Raw genomic sequence first — 24,489 nt, forward strand, 5'->3', positions numbered from 1 at the left:
TTGGTGTTACTTTTGTATTTATACATAACTTTTGCAGGTAAGGGGCATCTGGTCATAATGTCACTTCACCAGTATTAAGCATTAGAACATGGCTGAACAACATTTCACTATTTAGCACCCTATGATGCTAAGTACACAAGTCTCTTAAAAGCATGTGGTGTTAGACATATGTAAAATCAGTATAGTGCCATAAATCAAAGGAGGAAACAGCAAAAACTCAGGCTATGGAACTCACAATATTGATCACATCAATGGAAATTTTCAAAAGATTCAACTTCATTTTCAGCAAGGAGCCTAGGCTTCTGGTTTACAGAAGGCATATGATTCTTGGCTCCAAAGAATGAGAAAATATCTGATCATTTTGCTGCCAAAACATCACACAATAGATCATGCTGGTGTTGGTACTTTGCCTTCTTCGACTTGAGAAGGTCTGAAATTGAACACTCCAGCTAGTCCTCGTCCCCTTGCCAACTGTTCAAGCTCTTGAATTTTGCTTTTCAGGCTCTCCACCTCTCATGACAATGAGTCATCTCTTTCCCTCATTTGCTGAGAAAAAACACAAGGATCTCAAATATAGCTCAAACAAATTTCAAGAAGGATGAATTTCAGTTCATTATAAGAGCTAATAGGGGTTTTTGATCTCAACTCATGATGTAATAGAACATCATTGTTTAACACCAGAATCAATAAAATTCAAATTAGCAAATTACAACAGTTCCTTCTGCTGCTACAAAGAGCCAGGTAAATCAGGGTGCATTTTCAGGTTTGGTAATAGAAATGATATGTAATTAAAGGGATACTTGGTGCATCCACCTATCTTCTCTAAGAGAACTATGCAAGAGCAATGATGGATGTGGCACAAAATTGGTCCGTTGTGTTGTCCAAAAAGTGCTCGCTTTACTGGGCCCATTCCATGAAATTACATTGAGATAGAATAAGTAACCATAACCTAATTTATAATAATAATAATAATAATAATAATAATAATAATAATAATAATAATATTTATAAGTAATAATAAGAATGCTTAAAAAATGGACCTTGTCAACTCAACCTCAAGAGTAGGCTCTTAAGAATTATAGTCAGTAACCATAAACTTGAGAAAGAGATGCAAAGGTAGATGTTTACTGAGATAACATCACTGGAACAAACATATACTTTTAGGAATGTTCAGTGTTTTTGGTTTTGGGTGATATGAAAGAGTTTGTCAAGACCAAACAAGTAACCGAAGAATTCGAGAGACTACCTCCAGCTCTTGCCTGCGAAGTTCCTCCTTTTTGGCTTCTGATCGAGAACTTCTTTGCAACTCAAAGTAAAGTGCAGCAACTGCAACCTGTTTCAGCAATTTAAGGAAGTAACCAATGCACAAAATTAGACAACATAAAGGTGCTAGATGCAAGATACCAAAGTCAAGTGTTATTGCATCACTCCAAACTAACCACCATTATTAATAGATTCAACAAAATATAATGATGCCCTCTCCAAGCTGTATTATTCATGATTCATTACTGTCTCACTCACAAGAAATTCACAAACAAATGAAACAGATTATTTTTGTTACTACTTGTTGTTTCCTATGCTTCGGTTATCACATTATTTGATTGTTGTTACCGTTCCTTGTTTTCTGAATGCTATGTAGTGTTTTCCCTATTGTTTGCTATGTCCTCGTTACTTTTGGATTTTTCTCTTCAAACAACTTTGATATACATTACTTGAGTCGAGGGTCTTTCAGATACAACCTCTCTACCTCCACGAGGTAGGGGTAAAGTCTGAGTACACTCAACCCTCCCCGGATCCCACCACCTGTGGGATTACACTGGGTATGTTGTTGTTGTTGGATAAAGCCAACTGGTAGCCCCTCATTCTAATTCATATAGTGTACGATTATGAAATGCTAAAGTAAAGCTTCCAGATTTGCAAAAGATAATAGACTTTCAGTGATCAAATCATATGTCACTTATGTGAGGCGGAAGATTTTTTAACATCTATAAGAAGGGGAAGGTTTTTTAACTAAGCAGAGAAAGAAGATTAGAGTGGTTCCAATTGAAGATGCTAACTCAATCCTGTAAGCCCGAGACATAAAATCAGACATAATAAACACAGATGGAAGTAAGAAAAGGGTATGAGTTCATGTGGCAGCTGGTGACTGTTAGTGGTCCGAAGATTTGAGAAGTCAATAGAGGTTGATGAAAAATGCAGAAGAAGTGTATAAAACATATTTACTCCTAACAGAAGGATATAACCTTGGGTATTGACAGATGGATAAACAGTGAAAACCGTACACTCCCTACTAAACTCTAAAGACATCCAGAAGGTCAAGGAAGTTGGTGATGTGATGACAGGGGAGCCGGCGACCGAAGCCTGGCTGAACAGCGGCCGTAACTATAACTGTCCTAAGCTAGCGAAATTTCTTGTCGGGTTAGCTTATAAGTTGCAAGTCACAGTGATGTTTTAGGTATATTTATCTGAAAGTGAGATATTAGGGACGTCTTCAATATACTATGTAGTGTTTCTGTACGATCTAAATTTTGCATTGACCACTCCTAAAAATTTAGAATAAGCAGTAATTAAAAGGAAAAGATTAACTTCTCTCGTGTTGGGATGTCAAGAAAGTTGCCTGAAAATATATTTCTTGAGAAATTTGAAGTGTTCTTGCATTTGTCTCTGTGAAAGGAAATGGAGTTTAAAACACAAACTACTTGCTTTCAAGTTATCAAAATATTTTTCTGGGATTAAACTTAGAGTTAAGTCTTTCATGTAAGACAGTTTTCATTGCTTGCTGACTAACCACACATATAAAGTGTAAATGATTATCATCTGTACATTCCTTTCCCTCTCTTAGAAACAAAGGATACCTCAAAAAAGAAACAGATAAGCACTAGGGTCCCAGGGGTTCAAGTGTAACTCTTGGTACTTTCCTTTTCCTTACTTAGCAACCCATGATAACTAGAAGAGAAGGAGATCGGCACTAGAACCCAAGAGTTCAAGTCTAACTCATCCAAGAGAGCTGAAAGGGAACTCACCACATAAACTCAGTTCAAAATTTTGTAGCTAAACCAGAAGGTGCAGTCAGCGTAAAATGTTGGTTAAAATTATACTTGAAATCTTTTTGCTCTAATATTTCAGAAAATAAAAGAGAAAATATAGAAGTCTTCATCTGCCAGTATTTTTTTGACAATCCAATAGTGTGAAATCAGAATTGTGAGGAACAAGAGGTTCCTACCTTCTAATTCTAAGTCAATATAATGGGATGTAAAGGATACTATTTGGACAAGCTGCGAAAAGAAGAATAGTTTCATAACATGTCAGTACTCTATCAACTGCCCAAAGAAACTGAGGAGAGACCCTGGACTTTGATTTTCTTTTATCTTCCATTTCAACCATCATTACACCAAAATGTGTTCAATCAGCACACTACCAACATTGATTTAGTATTTAAAGTGGGTATTCAACACGGTATCTTTAAATTAGAGGAGTTTTCAGATAAAAGGACTTTCTTTTCCCGCTTTCACAAGTAAACAATTCACGAATAAAAATTACTCCTAAAAAATCATTCAACTGAGGTTCATCATATGGAACTTGGAAGTCTTAGATCAATTTTGTGTTGATAGCACTAATCATAATTCATGGGAACTACTAAGCTTCACACAGATCACCCAAAGCAATATGCTTCTATATTTTGACGATCATGTAAAATTAGTTATACACAATTCTCAACTCAAATCTGCGTTATTTAACAGCACTTGACTTAGGAGCTACTTGCTCATGCATGATCAGTCAGAGTAATACTCATAAGCAGATATTTCAGATTTGAAGCAAATTTTAAAGCTAGCAGTGTATCTCGAGATGGTAGGTATGAGACTTTCATGTATATAAGTTTCAGAGCTCTAAGCTTTGTGTTTCAAACTCTTCCTGGGAAAGGAAATCACAAGGCAGTTGAGCAGAGAAGGATTCAGTGGACATGTTGGATCAGGCTTATTCCCACATATTGATGCAACGAGACTTCAATGCCCAAGATTTCAAGGGCTATGTGAATCATTAGAAGTTGCCACAGCTAGTCTGGGTAACAAAGGTAGCACAACTACATCCACACTGCAGTCGGAGTGAATATCGTATTTAAAATGCACTAGAATTCAAACCTTAAGAGTAGTTAGCAAAGCGTATGCTCTTATCTAAACAATAAAATGATATGTATCAGTTAACAAACAGAGGAAGCTTAGAGAACTATCTAGACATGTCATTACAGAGTCAAGTGGGTAGAAAATGTTTGCAGTTACTGTAACCGTTACCTCATCCTAAAGAAGTTTTTCGAAACTAAAATCAATTTAAGATCAACAATGTCTTAAGAGAGATTGAGTGGATTATTATTTTAAAATGAATTATTAAACAAATCGATTATAAATAGTAACTAACAATTTCACATCTAAAAAAGCTAGAAAAATAGATTTTGAACAAAAGTATGTATAATGAAAAAATAAAAGTATTAGGGCCCTATCTTATATTTCGATTTAGTCCCCCAATCTTATTGAGTCGGCCTTAGAGCTCGTTCATATTGATGGTCTCAAACTTGGAAGTTAGAGGGTCAATCAGAAACAATCTCTCTACATCACAAAAGTAGGTGTAAGGCTTTTAATCTTACCCTCCTCAGACTTTACTTATGGAATTACATTGAGTTTGTTTTGACATGTCCTCAACAAACTTTGGTATCACTCACCTGTGCCTCCATAGGGTCAAAGGAACTCAGGTTCCTCATAAACAAAACTCGCTGTGAAAAATATCCACAAATAAGGATATCAAAAATTCAAAGGACAGCACAAGAAATCTACTTTTGATATCATAGCTTACTCGTCCACAATGTTAATCTGATCAAATGAATGAACAATGTCTACTTATACAAAAATTAGTCACATAATGTATCAGCATATGTTAACATTAGTGCTTATAACCAAATTATAATACAAACTTATCTTTTAAAACGACATCGTTGTACCCAAATATTCTTACAAAACAAGCAATCAACTGCTCTTGTATCACATCTTCAGCAGGAAGCTCTATATCTGTCTCATTCTTCAAAGACGTAACACCTTTATCAACAATCCCACAAGGCACAATATGCTTAAAGTAGTTTAAATCAGGGTCCATGTTGAATGCTAATCCATGAGATGTGATCCCAGATGAAATTCTAACTCCAATCGCGCCAATCTTTTTGTCCTCAACCCAAACCCCAGTTTCGCATTTTTGTCCAGCCTGTGCTTTCACACCATACATAGATGCCAATTCAATCATGGTTAGCTCAAGTTTCTCAACGTACATTCTAGCCCCTAAACCAATATCTCTCAACGAAACAATGGGATATAAGATCGCTTGGTGAGGACCATGAAAAGTAATGTCACCTCCTCTTTGCGTATAGTGAAGTTCCGCCCCTATGGACTTGAGCTCGGTATCAGGAATGAGTAGATTATGAATTGTTTCCCTTTTGCCAACTGTATACGTCGGTGGATGTTGTAGAGATAATAGGGTATCAGTAATTTTTAGAGCTTTTCTATCAAATGCCAACTTCTCTTGCAGCTTCAATGCCTCCAGGTAATTTATCGTGCCCATCTTCCAAATCTCAAGGTTGCGCCTCATTTGCCTGAACATCACGAAACAATCAATCATTCGTGTAATTGAAGAATACTGAAACAAAATGACAAGCTCACGATATCAGATTTGGTGGCCGGAGTAGTTTCTCAGGTCACAAACTTGTCCCAAATGTTATACTCTACATTTTCTCAAAGTAAAGACAAAGATACGCCTTACGTGCATAGAAGAGTTTAAAACAAATCTGTCCACAAACGCCCTCCATTCTCACATTTGTTTTCTTCCGAGAAATGGATACATGATATTAGAAAGCAAATAAAAATCACACAAACAATCAAATGTGTTCCATAATTTAAACATAACTTATTCTAAATCATTAATCAATTAGGCTTCTTTAATCACACAAATCATCTTTCATCCCAAATTCACCTATTTAGCAAACCATTATTATTCCTTTTAACTAGTCTTCATTCTAAACAAACAGATTGTCCATTCCATGAATCACAGAATCACATCGCCAGAATATCAAATTGAAAAGGAAACGAAAATGAACATAGAGTTGAAGAATTGGAACCTCACTTCTCTTTGCAATTTTGGCTATAAACAGAGAGCTCTAGAACTCGGATTGAGACAAAACTCGGAGTGACCAATGACCTCAAATAGTACAACAGAGACTCTCACCAGGGATATATACATTTAAAATCCAATTTTAAAATTTGTCTTTGAATCTGATTATTCAATGTAATGCCAAATCAAGATCTGGGGTTTTCCTTTTTTTCCTTCTGTTATTGGATAAAGTAATCAATTTCATAATTTAGTTTACAACAACAAGAAACACCCCTTTTACAAAATACAACCCTATATGCTCAAAACTCAAAAGTTAAGGAAGCTAACAAAGCAAGATATGTTTTTTTTCCCTTCATTGACCTACCATACATCAAATAGAAAAGCCCCTTGAAAGTATATGAGTGTTGCATCAAAATATTCACCAAAAATGGATTTTAAGAAAAAGGGAAACACTCAAATCAATTCAAAGAAAGAAAAGTAAGTTAAGGAAATATATATAAAGATAAATAAGGTAGAGAGAGAACCTACAAGATTTTTCAATCTTATTTTCTGTTAATTTTCCACTCCATTTCTTTCCACCATTTACTTCTCACAGTTTTTCCATTATTGGGTTATTGGTTGGATTTTGAGTTTGTAATATGAGTTATTGGGTAAATTGATAATCTATTAAAATTATAATAATTTATTATTTTTAGCCTTAGATAAATATTAAATTCACTATCTTACTTATTGCTCACTTTTCCTTTTAACTTCAATTTCACACTATATGTTACTTTGAGTTTGCAATTTCACATTATACTTTGTTTCGTTTAATTTCTTTTTGTGTTGTACTTGTATAACTCTTTTCACGTTAGTTATTACTTATTATTGTTTCTATTTTAAGAGCTCTATAAAGTTATATAATTATTTTGTCATTTTAAATTATTAAAGAAGTCATATATTTATTTTATGAGTAAATTAAAAATCAAAATTAATAAATATTATCTTATTAATTTAGTATATTTATAAACGAAATCAATAATATATAAAATCAAATCGAACCGAATAGACTATAAGCACATGGACAAAATATTACATTATCTTGTGGTAACCACTGGTCACCTTGGGCTCATGCTTATCTCTCCACGTGTCATACGAAGCTTCTATTGACATCGAATATATCTCCATTAATTTTTATTTGCCTATCACATTAATTAGAAAAATTACATGTTTATTTTATTTGTTGATTTATAAAGTTAAAAGATAATTTAATTTACTTACTCAATTTGTTTCTATATGTATATTTTTTGCCACTTCACTTTACGAATTCAATTTCTTGAGAGAGGTATTGAAAATATTTTTCAATTCATGAATGAAACGCTAATTTCATTTTCAAAATTATTGAAAATCTTAAAAGACATCTCTTTATTTGATTAATTGAATGTAAATACAGCTCGATCTCTAACATAACATAGTTGATGGTCTCTTTATTACTTTCTCTGTTTATTTTTACTTGTCAATTATTCTTAAAATAAAATTTTCATTGTACTCGTCACTTTTGATGTATAAAAAAAATAATAATATTTGTTCATGTTTACCCTCAATATTAAATACCGTTCCTTCAAATTATTTAGACTTAATAGTTAATACTAAACATATCTGTCAATAATTATTTTTTTAATGGGTGTGCTGAGTCAAAATGTGACAAATAATTGTGAGGAACAAGTAAAGCCTCGAATTGCGGAACTACTCGTGTCAACATGGAATTCTGTGCCACCCAATTTTCCCCAATCTATATTTTGAGGTAGAATTGTATCGATATACTGCTTTTGTTACTGAAGAGTTGAGTGGAAGAAGGAAGAAAGTATCGATGGATCATGCAGCAGATGCTCATCGGATTGATTTGATGACAATCACTAGGTTCGTGTTGAATGAACAAAGTAAATACCCTGAATTTCGCGGCGATTTCACTATTTTGCTCAGTCATATTGTTCTTGGCTGCAAATTTGTTTGTACTGTTGTTAACAAGGTCAGTTTTAATCGTTGACTTTGGTTGACTGTTAGAATCTTGCTTAATCACATTTGTTTCCATGCTCAATTTCCTCATCCAATCATTTCTATGTTCTTCGTCTCTAATTGTTATTTCGGTTTTGATGGGTTGGCGATTTGCTTTAGAAAAGGATTGCTCTGCTTAGGCTATGCATGAAGATGTATAATCTTGCTATTGAGAGATATCTTTTTTATTGGTAATCCAGGTATGGCTACGGTATTCAGTTTCAAGTTTTCTCATCATTGTTTGTTAGTTTTGGGTCAAGTTAAAAAGAAATAGCTCTTAATTAGTGCGAAAATGAAGCTTGAATTTGCACCCAAGGGTGTGGACAATGACATAGATTGAGAATCCTGAGGTCTCAAATTCAATTCCCAATGGAGGCAAAATATTAGGTGATTTCTTCTCATTTGTCCAAGCTTTTGGGAGGTAGTAGGCATGCAAGCTGGCCGGGACACCGCAGTTATCAATTTTGTTTTTTATAATAAAGCTTGAATTTTATAAGCCCCACACCATGCAAAGCGAAGCCCGGTATTTAAGTGGAGAAGGGTAGAGGGGCAGGCCCATTATCCACCGAGTTTAGAAGGCTGTGATTGGTCCAAAGGGCAGGTCATAGACGGATTTCTCGGTTATCAAAAAAATAAAATAAAGCTTGAATTTTACAAGTTCACTGCAAGAATTTGCGATTTTCTTCGATAAAGTTGTTTTCCTTTTAGTGCTTAGTTGAATGAAGGAATGTCATTTCTACATTCTTTCTTCTCTATTCAAATTTACAGCAGTTCCTGGTGGATTGGTTTTAGAGCTGCTCTCTTAACTATCCTTCATTATTATGTTAATGGTCAGAGGCATAGGAAGCCTTACTGCAGTGACTCTTTAAGCATGCACTTTAGACTAGTTTTACGTTGTTTTGTTTTATCCTTCCTTCTATTAAACATCTTTTCAGGCAGGTTTGGCCAAACTCCTTGGGCTTGCTGGCGAGACCATTATTATGTTAATGGTGAGAGGCTTGCTTGTTCCTCACAATTATTTGTCACAGATATATTTAATATTAACTATTAAGTCTAAATAATTTGAAGGAACATTATTTAATATTGAGCGTAAACATGAAAAAATATTATTGTTTTTTTTATATGTCAAAAGTGACAAGTACAATGAAAATTTTATTTTAAGAATAATTGACAAGTAAAAATAAATAGAGAAAGTAATAAAGAGACCATCAGCTATGTTATGTTAGAGATCGAGTTGTATTTAAATTCAATTAATCAAATAAAGAGATGTCTTTTAAGATTTTCAATAATTTTGAAAATGAAATTAGCGTTTCATACATAAATTGAAAAATATTTTCAATACTTCTCTCAAGAAATTGAATTCGTAAAGTAAAGTGGCAAAAAATGTAGATATAGAAACAAATTGAGTAAGTAAATTAAATTATCTTATAACTTTTTAAATCAACAAATAAAATAAACATGTGTTTTTCTAATTAATGTGATAGGCAAATAAAAATAAACGAAAATTAATAGAGACATATTCGATGTCAATAGAAGCTTCGTATGACACGTGGAGAGATAAGTGTGAGCCCAAGGTGACCAGTGGTTACCATAAGATAATGCAATATTTTGTCCATGTGCTTATAGTCTATTCGGTTCGATTTGATTTTATATATTATTGATTTCGTTTATAAATATACTCAATAATACTAAATTAATAAGATAATATTTATTAATTTTGATCCTTAATAATTTGATTTTTAATTTACTAATAAAAGATACTCATAAAATAAAGGGAAAAAGGACAAATATACCCCCGAACTATCGTAAATGGTATGTAAATACCCTTCATTATACTTTTAGGATGTTGATGCCCTGACGGTCCAAATTTTGGAGCGTATATACCCTTTTGACTAACGACGGAACACGTGTCACAATCTAAAACATTTACCTAATTTTTATTAAATTTTTACCCATAATCAAAAGATCCACCCATATTAATTTAAAACTCACCCAAATAACTAAGGGAGGAATCATTATCATATGGGACAAAAGGGCTTGGAGGGGGGAGGAAGTAGAGAGTGGCAGCCAGATGATTACTTGCAAATTGTGTGGGATTAATCAAGATTTAGACTGGTTTATCGCAGCTGTCTATGCATCTTGTGATAGGAATGAAAAAAGAGATTTATGGGAAGAACTAGGAGCAATGAGGAGTTTGTGTGAAGGGCCTTGGGTGGTTTGTGGAGATTTCAACACAATAAGATTTCCATCTGAGAAAACTAATGGTGTTAACCTATCTGGAGCAATGTCTGATTTTTCCAGCTGCATTAATGAGCTGGAACTCATAGACCCTCCTCTTTTCGGGGGATCCTATACTTGGAGAGGAGGGGCAAATTACATGAATGCTTCTAGAATAGACAGGTTTTTGTATCCTTTTCCTTGGGATGAAATGTTCACTCAGATTAGGCAAAGCTCTCTTCCTAGCCTTGGGTCTGACGACAACCCCATTCTTTTGAGTTGTGGAGATGGTAAGTTCAAGAAGTGTTACTTTAAGTTCGAAAAGTGGTGGCTTAATGTGGAAGATTTCAAAGAAAAAGTTCAAGAATGGTGGTGTTCTTTTATCACATTCTGGCAACAAAATTAAGCATGTTAAAAGGCTAAACTCAAAGAATGGAGCAAAGAGCACAAGGTGAACTGGAAGGCAAGAAAAAGCCACATCCTAGATCAAATAGGGAGCTTGGAGACCTTGCAAGAAAGCAGACCCTTAAATGATGATGAGCAGTTGGTAAAGGCTCATTTAGCCATGGAATATGACAAAGTGGCCAGGAATGAAGAAATATTTTGGAGGCAGAGATCCAGAGTCCAGTGGATCAAATGTGGTTATAAAAACACTAAGTTTTTTCACATAATGGCCACTGCACATAAAAGACTCAACACTATAGATTCCTTGTTGATCAATGGAGAACTATCTAGTGATCTTGTGGCTATCAAGGGCTCCATTGTAAATTTTCATCAAGATCTCTACAAAGAATCAGAAAATTGGAGACCTTATTTGAATCTTTATGAAGTACAAGGCATTTCAACAGAAGAAAGAAACAACCTTGAGAGAGTTTTTGAGGAAGAAGAGGTACTGGCAGGGATAAAGACATGTGCTGCAGAAAAGCACCTGGATCAAATGGTCATATCATGGCTTTCTTTCAAGCTTTCTGGGAAACAATAAAGGAAGAACTGATGCAGACATTCCACAGATTTCACCCTCACCACAAGTTTGAGAAGGGCTTCAATGCCACCTTTGTAGCTTTGATTCCGAAAAAGGTTGGAGCAAATAATCTAAGAGATTTCAGACCCATTGGTCTAATCTCCGGGGTCTACAAAATCATAGCAAAGGTGTTGGCTGAGAGATGAAAGAGGTGATAAGCAGAGTTGTAAACAACCACCAAATGACTTTCATCAAGGGGAGACAAATAATGGATGTTGCTCTTATTGCTAGTGAATGCATCGACACCAGGATTAAAGGAGATGTGCCTGGAGTTATGTGCAAATTAGATATTGAAAAGGCTTTTGACCACCTGAACTGGAGTTTCTTGTTGACCACTCTCAGGCAAATGGGATTCGGGAGAAGGTGGACTAAGTGGATAGAATTTTGTATCAATACTACCAGGTTCTCCATTCTGAGACAAGGGGATCCCTTGTCCCCTTTCCTTTTTATCATAGCTATGGAAAGGCTAGGCAGTCTGATGAGAAGGGCTGCAACAAACAACTGGATAAAAGGCTTCAGCATTAAGAACAGAAACAATGAAATCATGGAGGTGACTCACTTATTATATGCCGATGACACTGTGGTTTTCTGCGAAGCTGAACAAGAACAAATTTGCTACCTAAGGGTGATACTGGTGATCTTTGAAGCTTGCTTTGGGTTGAAGATTAACGGGAGGAAAAACAATATTTTTCCAGTGAAAGAGGTGCAACAAATTCAGTCTCTGGCAGATATTTTGAGGTGCAGGATAGAGGAGTTGCCCACATATTATTTGGGAATGCCATTAGGTGCTAATCACAAAGCTGTGAATATATGGGATGGAATAATAGAGAAAACAGAAAAAAGACTAGCTCTTTGGAAATCACAATACCTTTCCCTGGGGGTAGAGTTGTTTTGATCAATGCAGTCCTAGATTCTCTGCCAACATATGTAATGTCTTTATTTCCCATCCCCGGTGAGGTAGTGGAAATCTTAGACAAGTTGAGGAGGGATTTCTTATGGCAAGGAAGCAAGATTGAGAAAAGTTTCAACCTGATAAAATGGAGCGCAGTTCAGCAAAGCAAGTTTTGCAGGTCTAAGAGTGAGGAACTTAAAGCTTCATAATAAGAGTTTACTTATCAAATGGCTATGGAGATTTACTCAAGAAAATCAGTCCTTGTGGAGGGAGATTATCCTTCATGAGTATGGTCCGGAGGGGCAGTGGTGCACTAATAAAGTGACTAATACATATGGGGTTGGGGTTTGGAAATCTATCAGGAATCTATGGATGACTCTCAAGCTAAACACTAAAGTTAGAGTTGATAGGGGAGACAAGATACTTTTTTGAGAAGAGGACTGGAGTGATCATGGCACACTTCACTCCCTTTTTCCTGAACTGTTCTAAATAAGCTTGAATACTGGATGTAGTATACAAGAAATGTGGTCCCCTCAAGGGTGGAACCTGACTTTCAGAAGACCCCTAAATGATTGGGAAATACCATGGGTGGTAGATTTTCTAAAACTATTAGGAAACTTCCCGGGCACTAATACAGATGAAATTTTCACTGTTAACAAAGTATACATAACAGGGGACTGAGTGTTGCTGCAGGCAGGTCAACTCGACCTTGGAATACTATATGGAAGAGCATGGCTCCTAATAAAGTGAAATGTTTCACTTGGCTAGTAGCTAGGAAAGCATGCTTGACACATGAGGCATTGCAAAAAAGGGGGTCCATCATAGCATCTAGATGCCTCCTCTGCAAGGAGGTACTAGAAACCAACAAACACCTTTTCATGCATTGCAAAGTAACAACACAAGTTTGGGCTATGTTCACTTCCATTGCTGGAATCAACTGGATCATACCTGAACATACTGCAGATTTGCTTAGCTGTTGGATCAGAAGAGGAGGAAGCAAAAGCCAAAAAAGATGGTGGAGGACAGTCCCAACCTGCATTTGGCGGACCATTTAGAAGGAGAGGAACCAGAAGATCTTTGAAGGAAAAGAATCCTCTATTTTGAAGGTTAAGTGGAAAGTTATTACTTCACTAGGTTTTTGGTGTAAAGAACAGAGTATAGAAGAGGAAATCCAACTACTGGATTTTATAGGCTCTTTGTAAGTATCTCTCTTTTCTTTTTTGTAAACTTTTTGGAGGTGGCCAGCATAGCCTTAATGCTGAATGAATACAATTTACCAATTTCAAAAAAAAAATTGAAGGTTAAAAGGAAAAGTGAGTAATCAGTAAGATAGTGAAATTAATATTTAATATTTATCTAAGGCTAAAAATAATAAATTATTATAATTTTAATAGATTATCAAATTACCCAATAATTCATATTACAAACTCAAAATCCAACCAATAACCCAATAATGGAAAAACTGTGAGAAGCAAAGAGTGGAAAGAAATGGAGTGGAAAATTAACAGAAAATAAGATTATGCAGTGAATTGAAGCTTCCCCTGAAAAATCTTGTAGGTTCTCTCCACCTTATTTATCTTTATATATATTTTCTAACTTACTTTTCTTTCTTTGAATTGATTCGAATGTTTCCCTTTTTCTTAATAAATGTATTGAATTACTCTTCTTTCATCAAGAATTGAAAAAGTATTGAATTTTTTTTCCTTATTGCCAAATATAGCTTCACCAAACGGGTGTAAATGGGGAAAAAAAATTCATTCTTGGTGAATATTTTGATGTAACACTCATATGCTTTCAAGGGGCTTTTCTATTTGATGTATGGTAGGTAAATGAAGGAATGAAGGGGAAAAAACTAGATCTTGCTTTGTTAGCTTCCTAAACTTTTGAGTTTTGAGCATAGAGGGTTGTATTTTGTAAAAGGGGTGTTTCTTGTTGTTGTAAACTAAATTATGAAATTGATTACTTTATCCAATAACAGAAGGAAAAAAAGGAAAACCCCAGATCTTGATTTGGCATTACATTGAATAATCAGATTCAAAGACAAATTTTAAAATTGTATTTTAAATGTATATATCCCTGGTGAAAGTCTCTGTTGTACTATTTGAGGTCATTGGTCACTCTGAGTTTTGTTCTCAATCCGAGTTCTAGAGCTCTCTGTTTATAGCCAAAATTGCAAAGAGAAGTGAGGTTCCAATTCTTTAACTCTATGTTCATTTTTGTTTCCTTTTCGATTTGATATTCTGGCGATGTGATTCTGTGATTCATGGAATGGACAATCTGTTTGTTTAGAATGAAGACTAGTTAAAAGGAATAATAATGGTTTGCTAAATAGGTGAATTTGGGATGAAAGATGATTTGTGTGATTAAAGAAGCCTAATTGATTAATGATTTAGAATAAGTTCTGTTTAAATTATGGAACAAGTTTTATTGCAATATTAGTCTATTGAATGAGGTTCAGGTAGGCAAAATTTGAGACACATTTGATTGCTTGTGTGATTTTATTTGCTTTCTAATATCATGTATCCATTTCCCGGAAAAAAACAAATGTGAGAATGGAGGGCGTTTGTGGACAGATTTGTTTTAAACTCTTCTATGTGCGTAAGGCGTATCTTTGTCTTTACTTTGAGAAAATGTAGAGTACAACATTTGGGATAAGTTTGTGACCTGAGAAACTGCTCCGGCCACTAAATCTGATATTGTGAGCTTGTCATTTTGTTTCAGTATTCTTCACTTACACGAATGATTGATTGTTTCGTGATGTTCAGGCAAATGAGGTGCAGTCTTGAGGTTTGGAAGATGGGCACGGTAAATTACCTGGAGGCACTGAAGTTGCAAGAGAAGCTGGCATCTGATAGAAAAGCTTTAAAAATTATTAATATCCTATTATCTCTACAGCATCCACCGACGTATATAGTTGGCAAAAGGGAAACAATTCATAATCTACTCATTTCTGATTCCGAGCTCAAGTCCATGGGGGTGGAACTTCACTATACGCAAAGAGAAGGTGACATTACTTTTCACAGTCCTCGCCAAGCGATCTTATATCCCATTGTTTCATTGAGAGATATTGGTTTAGGGGCTAGAATGTACGTTGAGAAGCTTGAGCTAACCATGATTGAATTGACATCTATGTATGGTGTGAAAGCACAGGCTGGACAAAAATGCGAAACTGGAGTTTGGGTTGAGGACAGAAAGATTGGCGCGATTGGAGTTCGAATTTCACCTGGGATCACATCTCATGGATTAGCATTCAACATGGACCCTGATTGAAACTACTTTAAGCATATTGTGCCTTGTGGGATTAGGGATAAAGGTGTTACGTCTTTGAAGAATGAGACAAATGTAGAGCTTCCTGCTGAAGAAGTGATACAGGAGTAGTTGATCGCTTGTTTTGTAAGAATATTTGGGTACAATGATGTCATTTTAAAAGATAAGTCTGTGTTATAATTTGATTATAAGCACTAATGTTACATTATGTGACTAATTTTTGTATAAATAGACATTGTTCATTCATTTGATCAGATTAGCATTGTGGACGAGTAAGCGATGATATCAAAAGCAGATTTCTTGTGCTGTCCTTTGAATTTTTGATATCCTTATTTGTGGATATTTTTCCCAGAGAGTTCTGTTTATGAGGAACCTGAGTTCCTTTGACCCATGGAGGCACAGGTGAGTGATACCAAAATTTGTTGAAGACATGACAAAGCAAAACAAACTCAATGTAATCCCATAAGTAAAGTGTGAGGAGGGTAAGACTAAAAGCCTTACACCTACTTTTGTGACGTAGAGAGATTGTTTCTGATTGACCGTCTAACTTCCAAGTTTGAGATCATCAATATGAACGAGCTCTAAGGCCGACTCAATAAGATTAGGGGACTAAATCGAAATATAAGATAGGGCCCTAATACTTTTATTTTTTCATTATACATACTTTTGTTTAAAATCTATTTTTCTAGCTTTTTTAGATGTGAAATCATTAGTAACTATTTATAATCGATTTGTTTAATAATTCCTTTTAAATTAATAATCCACTCAATCTCTCTTAAGACATTGTTGATCTTAAATAAGATTTAAATCGATTTTAGTTTCGAAAAACTTCTTTAGGATGAGGTAACGGTTACAGTAACCGCAAACATTTTCTATAAGCAATATTTATATTCTAGATGGTAGGAAACTTTCACAACACCCAAATCACAAAAGACACAATCTTGCTCGATTCAATAAAAATCCAGGAAGTAAGGCGATCTTAACGGCGGTAGAAAACCCATTTACCTAACCCTAAATCTGGGAATCAAAAGAACAATAATATCATCACAATCAACTAACAATTCTGAAGGGAATATACACATAAAGCAAGATTTCAAAGAAAAGGAATAAAACATGGCAAAAAAGTAGACAATTACTCACAAATTAGTCAATCAAAAAAAGTTTTAAAAAGCCGAAATTGGTAAAGTAAGCCAGGAAATTTCCCAACCGGCAAGAAGAATAGGGTTCTTACCGGTAATCGGCGGGTGGGTCGGAGGAGACAGGAGAGATTGCGGCCTCCGAACAGTGAAGAGAGAGAGAAAGTGTAAGAAGTGTTTTTGGGTTTTGATTTCTGTCTGAAATTCTCTCTATATATATATTGAAAGACTGGTTTATATATATGTCTATCCAAACCCTTGAGAAAAAAATAAAATAAAATAAAAATCTACGTGGCAGTTGTTAATTAAGATAAAACTAAAAAATTAAATCCAACTGAAATTAAATTATTCGTGTGTGGTCTGATTTGATAAAGTCATGATTTAAATATATTAAATAGAAAATGTATTACTAATCAACTATATGTGTATAGAAATGGATTATTTTTTTTTGAAAAATCGAAGGAAACGTCGGTATACATTATACTTTTTTTTTATGCAATGAATTTATCACATTTTAATTTTTGTATAGAAAAAATTGAAGATAATAGGTGAATTTTAAAAAAACATATATATTTTCAGTTTTTTTGTATGCTTATTCTATGGACATAAGATCTTAATTTGCAATAAGTTATGACTTTCTTATTGGTTTTTGACACATTAGTAATGTTTAACTCTAATTTTCTTGGTGTAGTTGCATTTAATATATAGATTTATTTGCACAAGTGTTGAAATAATCAATATTGTTTATAAGTAAATTGTACTGTTTTTTTTGGGGATAATAAAGGAAATATATATTTATATGTATAATATGCATCATTACATCATATGTGGCTGCATTATTGCGAGCATTATATAATAGTATTGGCTGCATAATAAATACAATAGCTAATATATTTAAGTAAACTCTTAACAATGAATCTAGGTTTATATCTATCAATGGAATCATCAAAATTATACTTCCTTCTAAAAAATAATAATTATTTACAACAAATGAGTATAGTTTTTCGAGTGAACCAATAAATCTTAAGTATTATTTTCTAGAATATAATTTGTTTTAGCTTTTATAATTTGTTTCATAAGAGGCGTACGAAAAGAAAAAATTGTGTCAGAAAATATATAGAATCATTATCAATAAGATAAATGTAAAATCCATAATCTTTTATTGTTCTTTTGCTCCTCCTTTAATTCTCATTTTCAAAATCATTTTGAATGACAATGAGCATTGGAAGTATTTTCACTTTGAACATTAGGAACATAAAAAATATTATCTCTTATTTTTTTTTAAAACACTACCAATTGTTTTTTTTATTTCAACGGTATTATTACACTCAATCATATCACTACTAACATACCAAGAAATTTATATGCATCACTATTACCAACATATCCAAGAAATAAACAATTCAGTATATTACTTTATTATGGATCTATTGCAGGATCATTATTTATAAAATACGCAAGACTCCTCCAACTTTCTAATATTTCAAGTTAATATATAATTTTTCCACAACTCATAAGGTCTTTTTTTTTAAAAAAAAAAGCATCCTATTTTGTAAATGACTTCACCACCAAAAAACTGTTAGGGGCATAAGAACTGACAAGCATACAATGAATTCTTATTTAATTTATACATTAAAAACATATCAAAGATTTATTTACCATTTAAAATGCCTTTTGAATTATAAATCTGATTATTAATATTATATACAATGGAACAAAAAAGTTAAAAGAAGAATGAAAAAAGACACTATAATAGGACTCCATTTTTAGAATTGGTGTGGCACAAAGAGATTGGTCCTTTTTACCCACATTGAGAAAGAAGATACTCCCTCTGTCCCTAATTACTTGTCCACTTTTCTTTTCTTAATTGTCCCTAATTACTTGTCCATTTTAACAAATCAAGAAAGGACAAAATATTTTTACCTATTATACCCTCGATTAATTACTTTGAAAAAAGTAGAATTCTTGAAAATTTAGATTTTTAATTTATCCACTTCATAATTAATAGGATTAAAATGGTAAAGTCGCTATATCGATAATTACTTTCTTAATAGGTGTGTCAATTCAAAAGTAAACAAGTAATTAGGGACAGAGGGAGTAGAAGCTTTTTGTGAGCAAAATCCAGATCCATCATCCAAAAGGTCCCTTTTGGTGGGTAAGTAAAAAGAGAGAAACAACAAGGCAAGGAAGGCATCACACCCCACTATCCATCTTCAAGATTCCCTATGGGCTGTAGTCAATTCATGATGCCTCCCATTCATATAAATGTGCTAAAGTATAAATATTGGTGTTATATTTGTATTACATAAAACTTTTGCAGGTAAGGAGCATCTGGTCAAAATGTCACCTCACCAGTATTGAACATTAGAACATGGCTGAAAAAAAAACTCCAAATCCAACATTTCACAATTTAGCACCCTATGATGCTAACTGCCAAGTACACAAGTCTCTTGAAAGCATGTGGAGTTAGACATAAGTAAAATCAGTATAGTGCCATAAATCAAAGGAGGACACAGCAAAAAACTCAGGCTATGGAACTCACAATATTGATAACATCAATGGAAATTTTCATAAGATTCAACTTCATTTTCAGCAAGGCGCCTAGGCTTCTGGTTTACAGAAGGCATATGATTCTTGGCTCCAAAGAATGAGAAAATATCTGATCATTTTGCTGCCAAAACATCACACAATAGATCATGCTGGTGTTGGTACTTTGCCTTCTTCGACTTGAGAAGGTCTGAAATTGAACACTCCAGCAAGTCCTCGTCCCCTTGCCAACTGTTCAAGCTCTTGAATTTTGCTTTTCAGGCTCTCCACCTCTCGTGACAATGCATCATCTCTTTCCCTCATTTGCTGAGAAAACGAATGAGGATCTCAAATATAGCTCAAACAAATTTCAAGAAGGATGAATTTCAGTTCATTATAATAGCTAATAGATGTTTTTGATCTCAACTCATGATGTAATAGAACAGGAAAGGATTGTTTTAGACAGAAAATTCAAAGAAGATGAAGATGATGATGATGAGTGATGATGATACTTAAAAAATGGACCTTGTCAACTGATGATGATGATGATGGTGATGATGATGAGTGGTGATGATGATGAGTGATGATGATGATGATGAGTGATGATGATACTTAAAAAATGGACCTTGTCAACTCAACCTCAAGAGTTAGCTCTTAACAATCATAATTAGTAACCATAAACTTGAGAAAGAGATGCAAAGGTAGATGTTTACTGAGATAACATCACAGGAACAACACATACTTTTAGGAATGTTCAGTGTTTTTGGTTTTGGGTGATACAAAAGAGTTTGTCAAAGACCAAACAAGTAACTGAAGAATTTGAGAGACTACCTCCAGATCTTGTCTGCGAAGTTCCTCCTTTTTCGCTTCTGATCGAGAACTTCTTTGCACCTCAAAGTAAAGTGCAGCAACTGCAACCTAGTTCAGCAATTCAAGAAAGTAGCCAAAGCACAAAATTAGACAACATAAAGGTGCTAGATGCAAGATACCAAAGTCGAGTGTTATTGCATCACTCCAAACTGACCACCATTATTGACAGATTCAACCAAATATAATGATGCCTCCCATGCTGCATTATTCATGATTCATTACTGTGTCACTCACAAGAAATTCACAAACAAAATAACAACCAAATAATGTGATAACAGATTATTTTTGTTACTACATGTTGTTTCCTATGCTTCGGTTATCACATTATTTGGTTGTTATTACTGTTACTTGTTTTCTGAATGCTATGTAATGTTTTCCCTATTGTTTGCTATGTCCTCTTTATTTTTGGATTTTTCTTTTCAGACAGTTTTGGTATACGTTACTTGAGTCGAGGGTCTTTCAGATACAACCTCTCTACCTCCACGAGGTAGGAGTAAGGTCTGAGTACACTCAATCCTCCTCAGATCCCACCACCTATGGGATTACACTGGGTATGTTGTTGTTGGATAAAGCAACTGGTGACCACTCATTCTAATTCATATTGTGTACGATTATGAAATGCTAAAGTAAAGCTTCCGATTTTGCACAAGAATAATAGACTTCCAGTGATCAAATCATATGGCACTTATATGTTATATGAAGCAGAATTTTTTTTTACACTTTTATGAAGGGGAAGATTTTTTAACTAAGCAGAGAGAGAAGATTAGAGTGGTTCCAATTGAAGATGCTGACTCAATCCTGTAAGCCTGTGACATGAAATCATAGACATAATAAGAAAAGATGGAAGTAAGAAAAGGGTATGAGTTCATGTGGCAGCTGGTGACTGTTAGTGATCCAAAGACTTGAGAAGTCAGCAGAGGTGGATGACAAATGCAGAAGAAGTGTATAATGCATATTTACACCTACAGAAGGATACTTACCTTGGCTATTTGACAGATGGCTCCATGAAGAATCTATCTCATATAAACAGTGAAAACCGTACACTTCCTACTAAACTCTAAAGACATCCGGAAGGTCAAGGAAGTTGGTGACGTGATGACAGGGGAGCCAGCAACTGAAGCCCCCGTGAACGGTGACTGTAACTATAACTGTCCTAAGGTAGCGAAATTCCTTGTCGGTTTAGCTTATAAGTTGCAAGTCACAGTGATGTTTTAGGTATATTTATCTGAAAGAGAGATATTAGGGATGTCTTCAACACAATAACTAGTGTTCAGTACGACCTAAATATTGCATTGACCACTCTTAAAAATTTAGAATAAGCAGTAATTAAAAGGAAAAGATTGACTTCTCGCGTGTTGGGAAGTCAAGAAAGTTGCCTGAAAATATATTTCTTTAGAATTTTGAAGTGAACTAAAGAAAAGGAAAACAAAAATCATGTCCTTGCGTTTGTTTATCTGAAAGGAAATGGATTTTTAAAACACAAACTATTTGCTTTCAAGTTTTCAAAATATATATTATTTTTTTTATGACAAGGGAAACCAGCAGCCGCTACCCTTTGGGTGCAAGTTTTCAAAATATTTTTCTAGGACTTAACTTCAAGTTAAGTCTTTCATGTAAGAGAGTTTTGCATTGCTTGCTGACTAACCACACATAAAGTGTAAATAAATATCATCAGCACATTCCTTTCCCTTCCTAAAGGATACTTAAGAAAAAAACACAGATAAGCACTAGAGTCTAGGAGTTCAAGTGTAACTCTTGGTACTTCCCTTTTACTTACTTAGCAACCTATGATAACTCGAAGAGAAGGAGATTAGCACTAGAACCCAAGAGATCAAGTCTAACACATCCAAGATAGCTGAAAGGGAACTCACCACACAAACTCGGTTCAAGATTTTGTAGCACAACCAGAAAGTGCAGTCAGTGTAAAATGTTGGTTAAAATTATACTTGAAATCTTTTTGCTCTAATATTTCAGAAACTAAAAGAGAAAATATAGAAGTCTTCAGCAGGCAGTATTATTTTTGACAATCCAATAGTGTGAAATCAGAATTGTAAGGAACAAGAGGTTAGGCCTTCTAATACAGTGTATCTCGAGATGGTAGGTATGAGGCTTTCATGTATACAAGTTTCAGAGATCTAAGTTTTGTGTTTCAAACTCTTCCTAGGAAAAGAAATCACAAGGCAGTTGAACAGAGAAGGATTCAGTGGACATGTTGAATCAGACTTATTCCCACATATTGATGCAAAGAGAATGCCCAAGATTTCAAGGGCTATGTGGATAATTAGAAATTGCCACTGCTAGTCTGGGTGACAAAGGTAGCACGACTACATCGATACTGCAGTCAGAGTGAATATCATGTTTTAAATTCACTAGAATTCAAACCTAGAGTAGTTAGCGAAGTGTATGCTCTCAGAGGCGGAGCCCGTATTAAGAGTTTGGGGTTCTAAATTTCCTTCTCCTTCCTTACCATTGAGTTGTCAATTAGTTTTATTAGGTGTTCACAAGTTATTACTTAATTTTCTAGTACAAATTTATGGTCTACAAAAAAGCTACTGGGTTCGTCCGACCCATGAACTCCCACCTAGCTCCGCTCCTGTATGATCTTATCTAAACAATAATGATATGTATCCGTTAACAAACAGAGGAAGCCTAGATAACTATCTAGACATGTCATTACAGAGTCAAGTGGGAAAATAGGCAATACCGAAAAGACAAAAGCCTCCCCCAGAAGATCAACAGCAGCTTGAACAGCTTTTTCTTCATCCAAAGGCCGTATCTCTACATTGGTTGCATGACCATATAACCGCCTCTGCATTGTTGTTGTGATCCGGTGGTTTGCCTGCTTCCAACAATGGATGTGTTCAAACAGATGAAATTTGAAATGCTAATTGAATTCAAGAGATTAACATATGAAGGAAAAAGTTTTTAAAAGATGGTATTTGCATCTACAAACAAAGCATAAATAGCTGAAATAATGCACTGAGGTGTAATAAAGTGAAATGCTTAGAGGAATGTAGCAACATTTCTTGCATTGCATTATTAAGGGGTTAAAAGAACTAGAGAGCAAGAAAAGTGCTTGTACTTATTAAAAGTAAGGAAGCACATGCAACAATCAGCTATTTAGAGATGACAAGGTCAAACAGCATTAAAACTCCTCAACCGGAACACCAGCCACTCGTATCAGGTATTGTAAGATGTAACCATTAGAATCATCCAACCACCTAAGTAAATCCTACCAGTCCCTCAATTCAGAACTATAAGTGCTAAAGAACAAAGCGCAATTCCCCAAAGTTATAACCAAAAACAAAAATGATAGCCAATCTTCCCATGTGAAATAAATTGGCATATGTATAATGGTTTTCATTGCATTTTGTTTTCTGAATGAGGAATTATGCAACTGTGCTACTTATGCTCTTTCAATAACTCACAACTAACTGAACTAGATGTGAGACTACAACTAACTAACAGGAACAAAATTGTAAAATTGCAGGTTGGTCACGTGACATAAACTTATGCTCTTGTCAACTAAACTCTTTGCTCCTTAAGTCTAAAGCCAACCACATAACATTAGGCATACATCAAACTCTTTTCTCCCAGCACTAACTGATTTTTACTACAATCATTGGTCTATCCGTTTGAATAGCCCCAATTAGATTCTGGTAATTGAATAAACAGCAACAAGGACAACCCTTTTTTGCTGAAACGGACTAAGAGCTTTTATTACGGAATTGGAATCAATGCCCTTTGTGGTCACCAATTCTATACAAAATATGGAGTCCTCACTCCCCATATACATAAAGTTAGAAACTTTGCTAGTCCTAGTCCTACTCCTAACCCAATCATTCTTTTAGGGGAAGAGGGACAGAAGAAATGCACAATTTATGCCCTCTCCATTCTAATTAGCTATGCCAAAAAGAAGATTTAGATCAAATTCAAGCCCTATAAAGAGGATATCATTTCCAAAATAATCGGGGATTACCTGGGCCATGCTAACAATGAAATTACGAAACTTTGGGTGCAACCCAGCTTGTTGCTTAAGCCTACTGCCAATGGGTTTGCTCAGTGTTTTCAATGCAAGTGTCCCAAGCTTCAATAGTGGCAGAACCATTACTGTATCAACAATTTCTCGATCTGGGTAAATTCTAAAAGGAAATCAATCAACGTTAAAGAGGATTGTATATGCAAAGACGTTCCATGAGTGTGTTTCTACAAGTAGTTATATATGTAAAGATTCATGAAATTGTAAGTTGACCAGTTGAGAAAGGGCTGATTTCTTGGGGAATAAGCTAAAATGCGTGTGGGGTTAAAGTGAAGGTTCTTTCATGGAAGTTAGAATGTCTGCCTGAATACAAATTCCTATAAAATTGTGAACATGTTTA

The 24,489-nt window shown here is 34.6% G+C and overlaps 3 protein-coding genes and 1 pseudogene across 4 annotated transcripts in view; 1 reads left to right on the forward strand and 3 right to left on the reverse strand.

The window, feature by feature from the left end:
- LOC125848821 (transcription factor VOZ1-like) overlaps positions 1-16,883 on the reverse strand; it is a 28,426-nt gene extending 11,543 nt beyond the window's left edge. The window contains exon 1 of the mRNA XM_049528760.1: positions 16,810-16,883. The gene's annotated coding sequence lies outside the window, so the exon portion shown is untranslated. The remainder of the gene's footprint in view (positions 1-16,809) is intronic.
- Positions 1-24,489, reverse strand: LOC125848826 (OPA3-like protein). Of its 2 annotated transcripts, XM_049528767.1 has the most exons (5): positions 24,090-24,489; positions 22,815-22,949; positions 20,072-20,158; positions 19,532-19,567; positions 1-510 (listed from the first exon to the last, which is right to left on the reverse strand). In XM_049528767.1, exons 1-5 carry the CDS (start codon positions 24,216-24,218, stop codon positions 388-390), a joined length of 510 nt encoding a protein of 169 aa, XP_049384724.1. In that variant the 5' UTR covers positions 24,219-24,489; the 3' UTR covers positions 1-387. The 2 variants fall into 2 exon arrangements, with proteins under 2 accessions (XP_049384724.1, XP_049384723.1); XM_049528766.1 differs by lacking the exon at positions 1-510 and having other exon boundaries at positions 18,986-19,567; positions 24,090-24,487.
- On the reverse strand, positions 4,864-16,909 carry LOC125848824 (octanoyltransferase LIP2, mitochondrial-like). The gene is made up of 2 exons (XM_049528765.1): positions 16,810-16,909; positions 4,864-5,632 (listed from the first exon to the last, which is right to left on the reverse strand). The coding sequence occupies exon 2, from the start codon at positions 5,626-5,628 to the stop codon at positions 4,951-4,953; it is 678 nt and encodes a 225-aa protein (XP_049384722.1). The 5' UTR covers positions 5,629-5,632; positions 16,810-16,909; the 3' UTR covers positions 4,864-4,950.
- Positions 13,695-16,476, forward strand: LOC125848825 (octanoyltransferase LIP2, mitochondrial-like; annotated as a pseudogene).

The sequence above is a fragment of the Solanum stenotomum genome, chromosome 12, assembly GCF_019186545.1.
Source record: "Solanum stenotomum isolate F172 chromosome 12, ASM1918654v1, whole genome shotgun sequence".
NCBI lineage: Eukaryota > Viridiplantae > Streptophyta > Magnoliopsida > Solanales > Solanaceae > Solanum > Solanum stenotomum.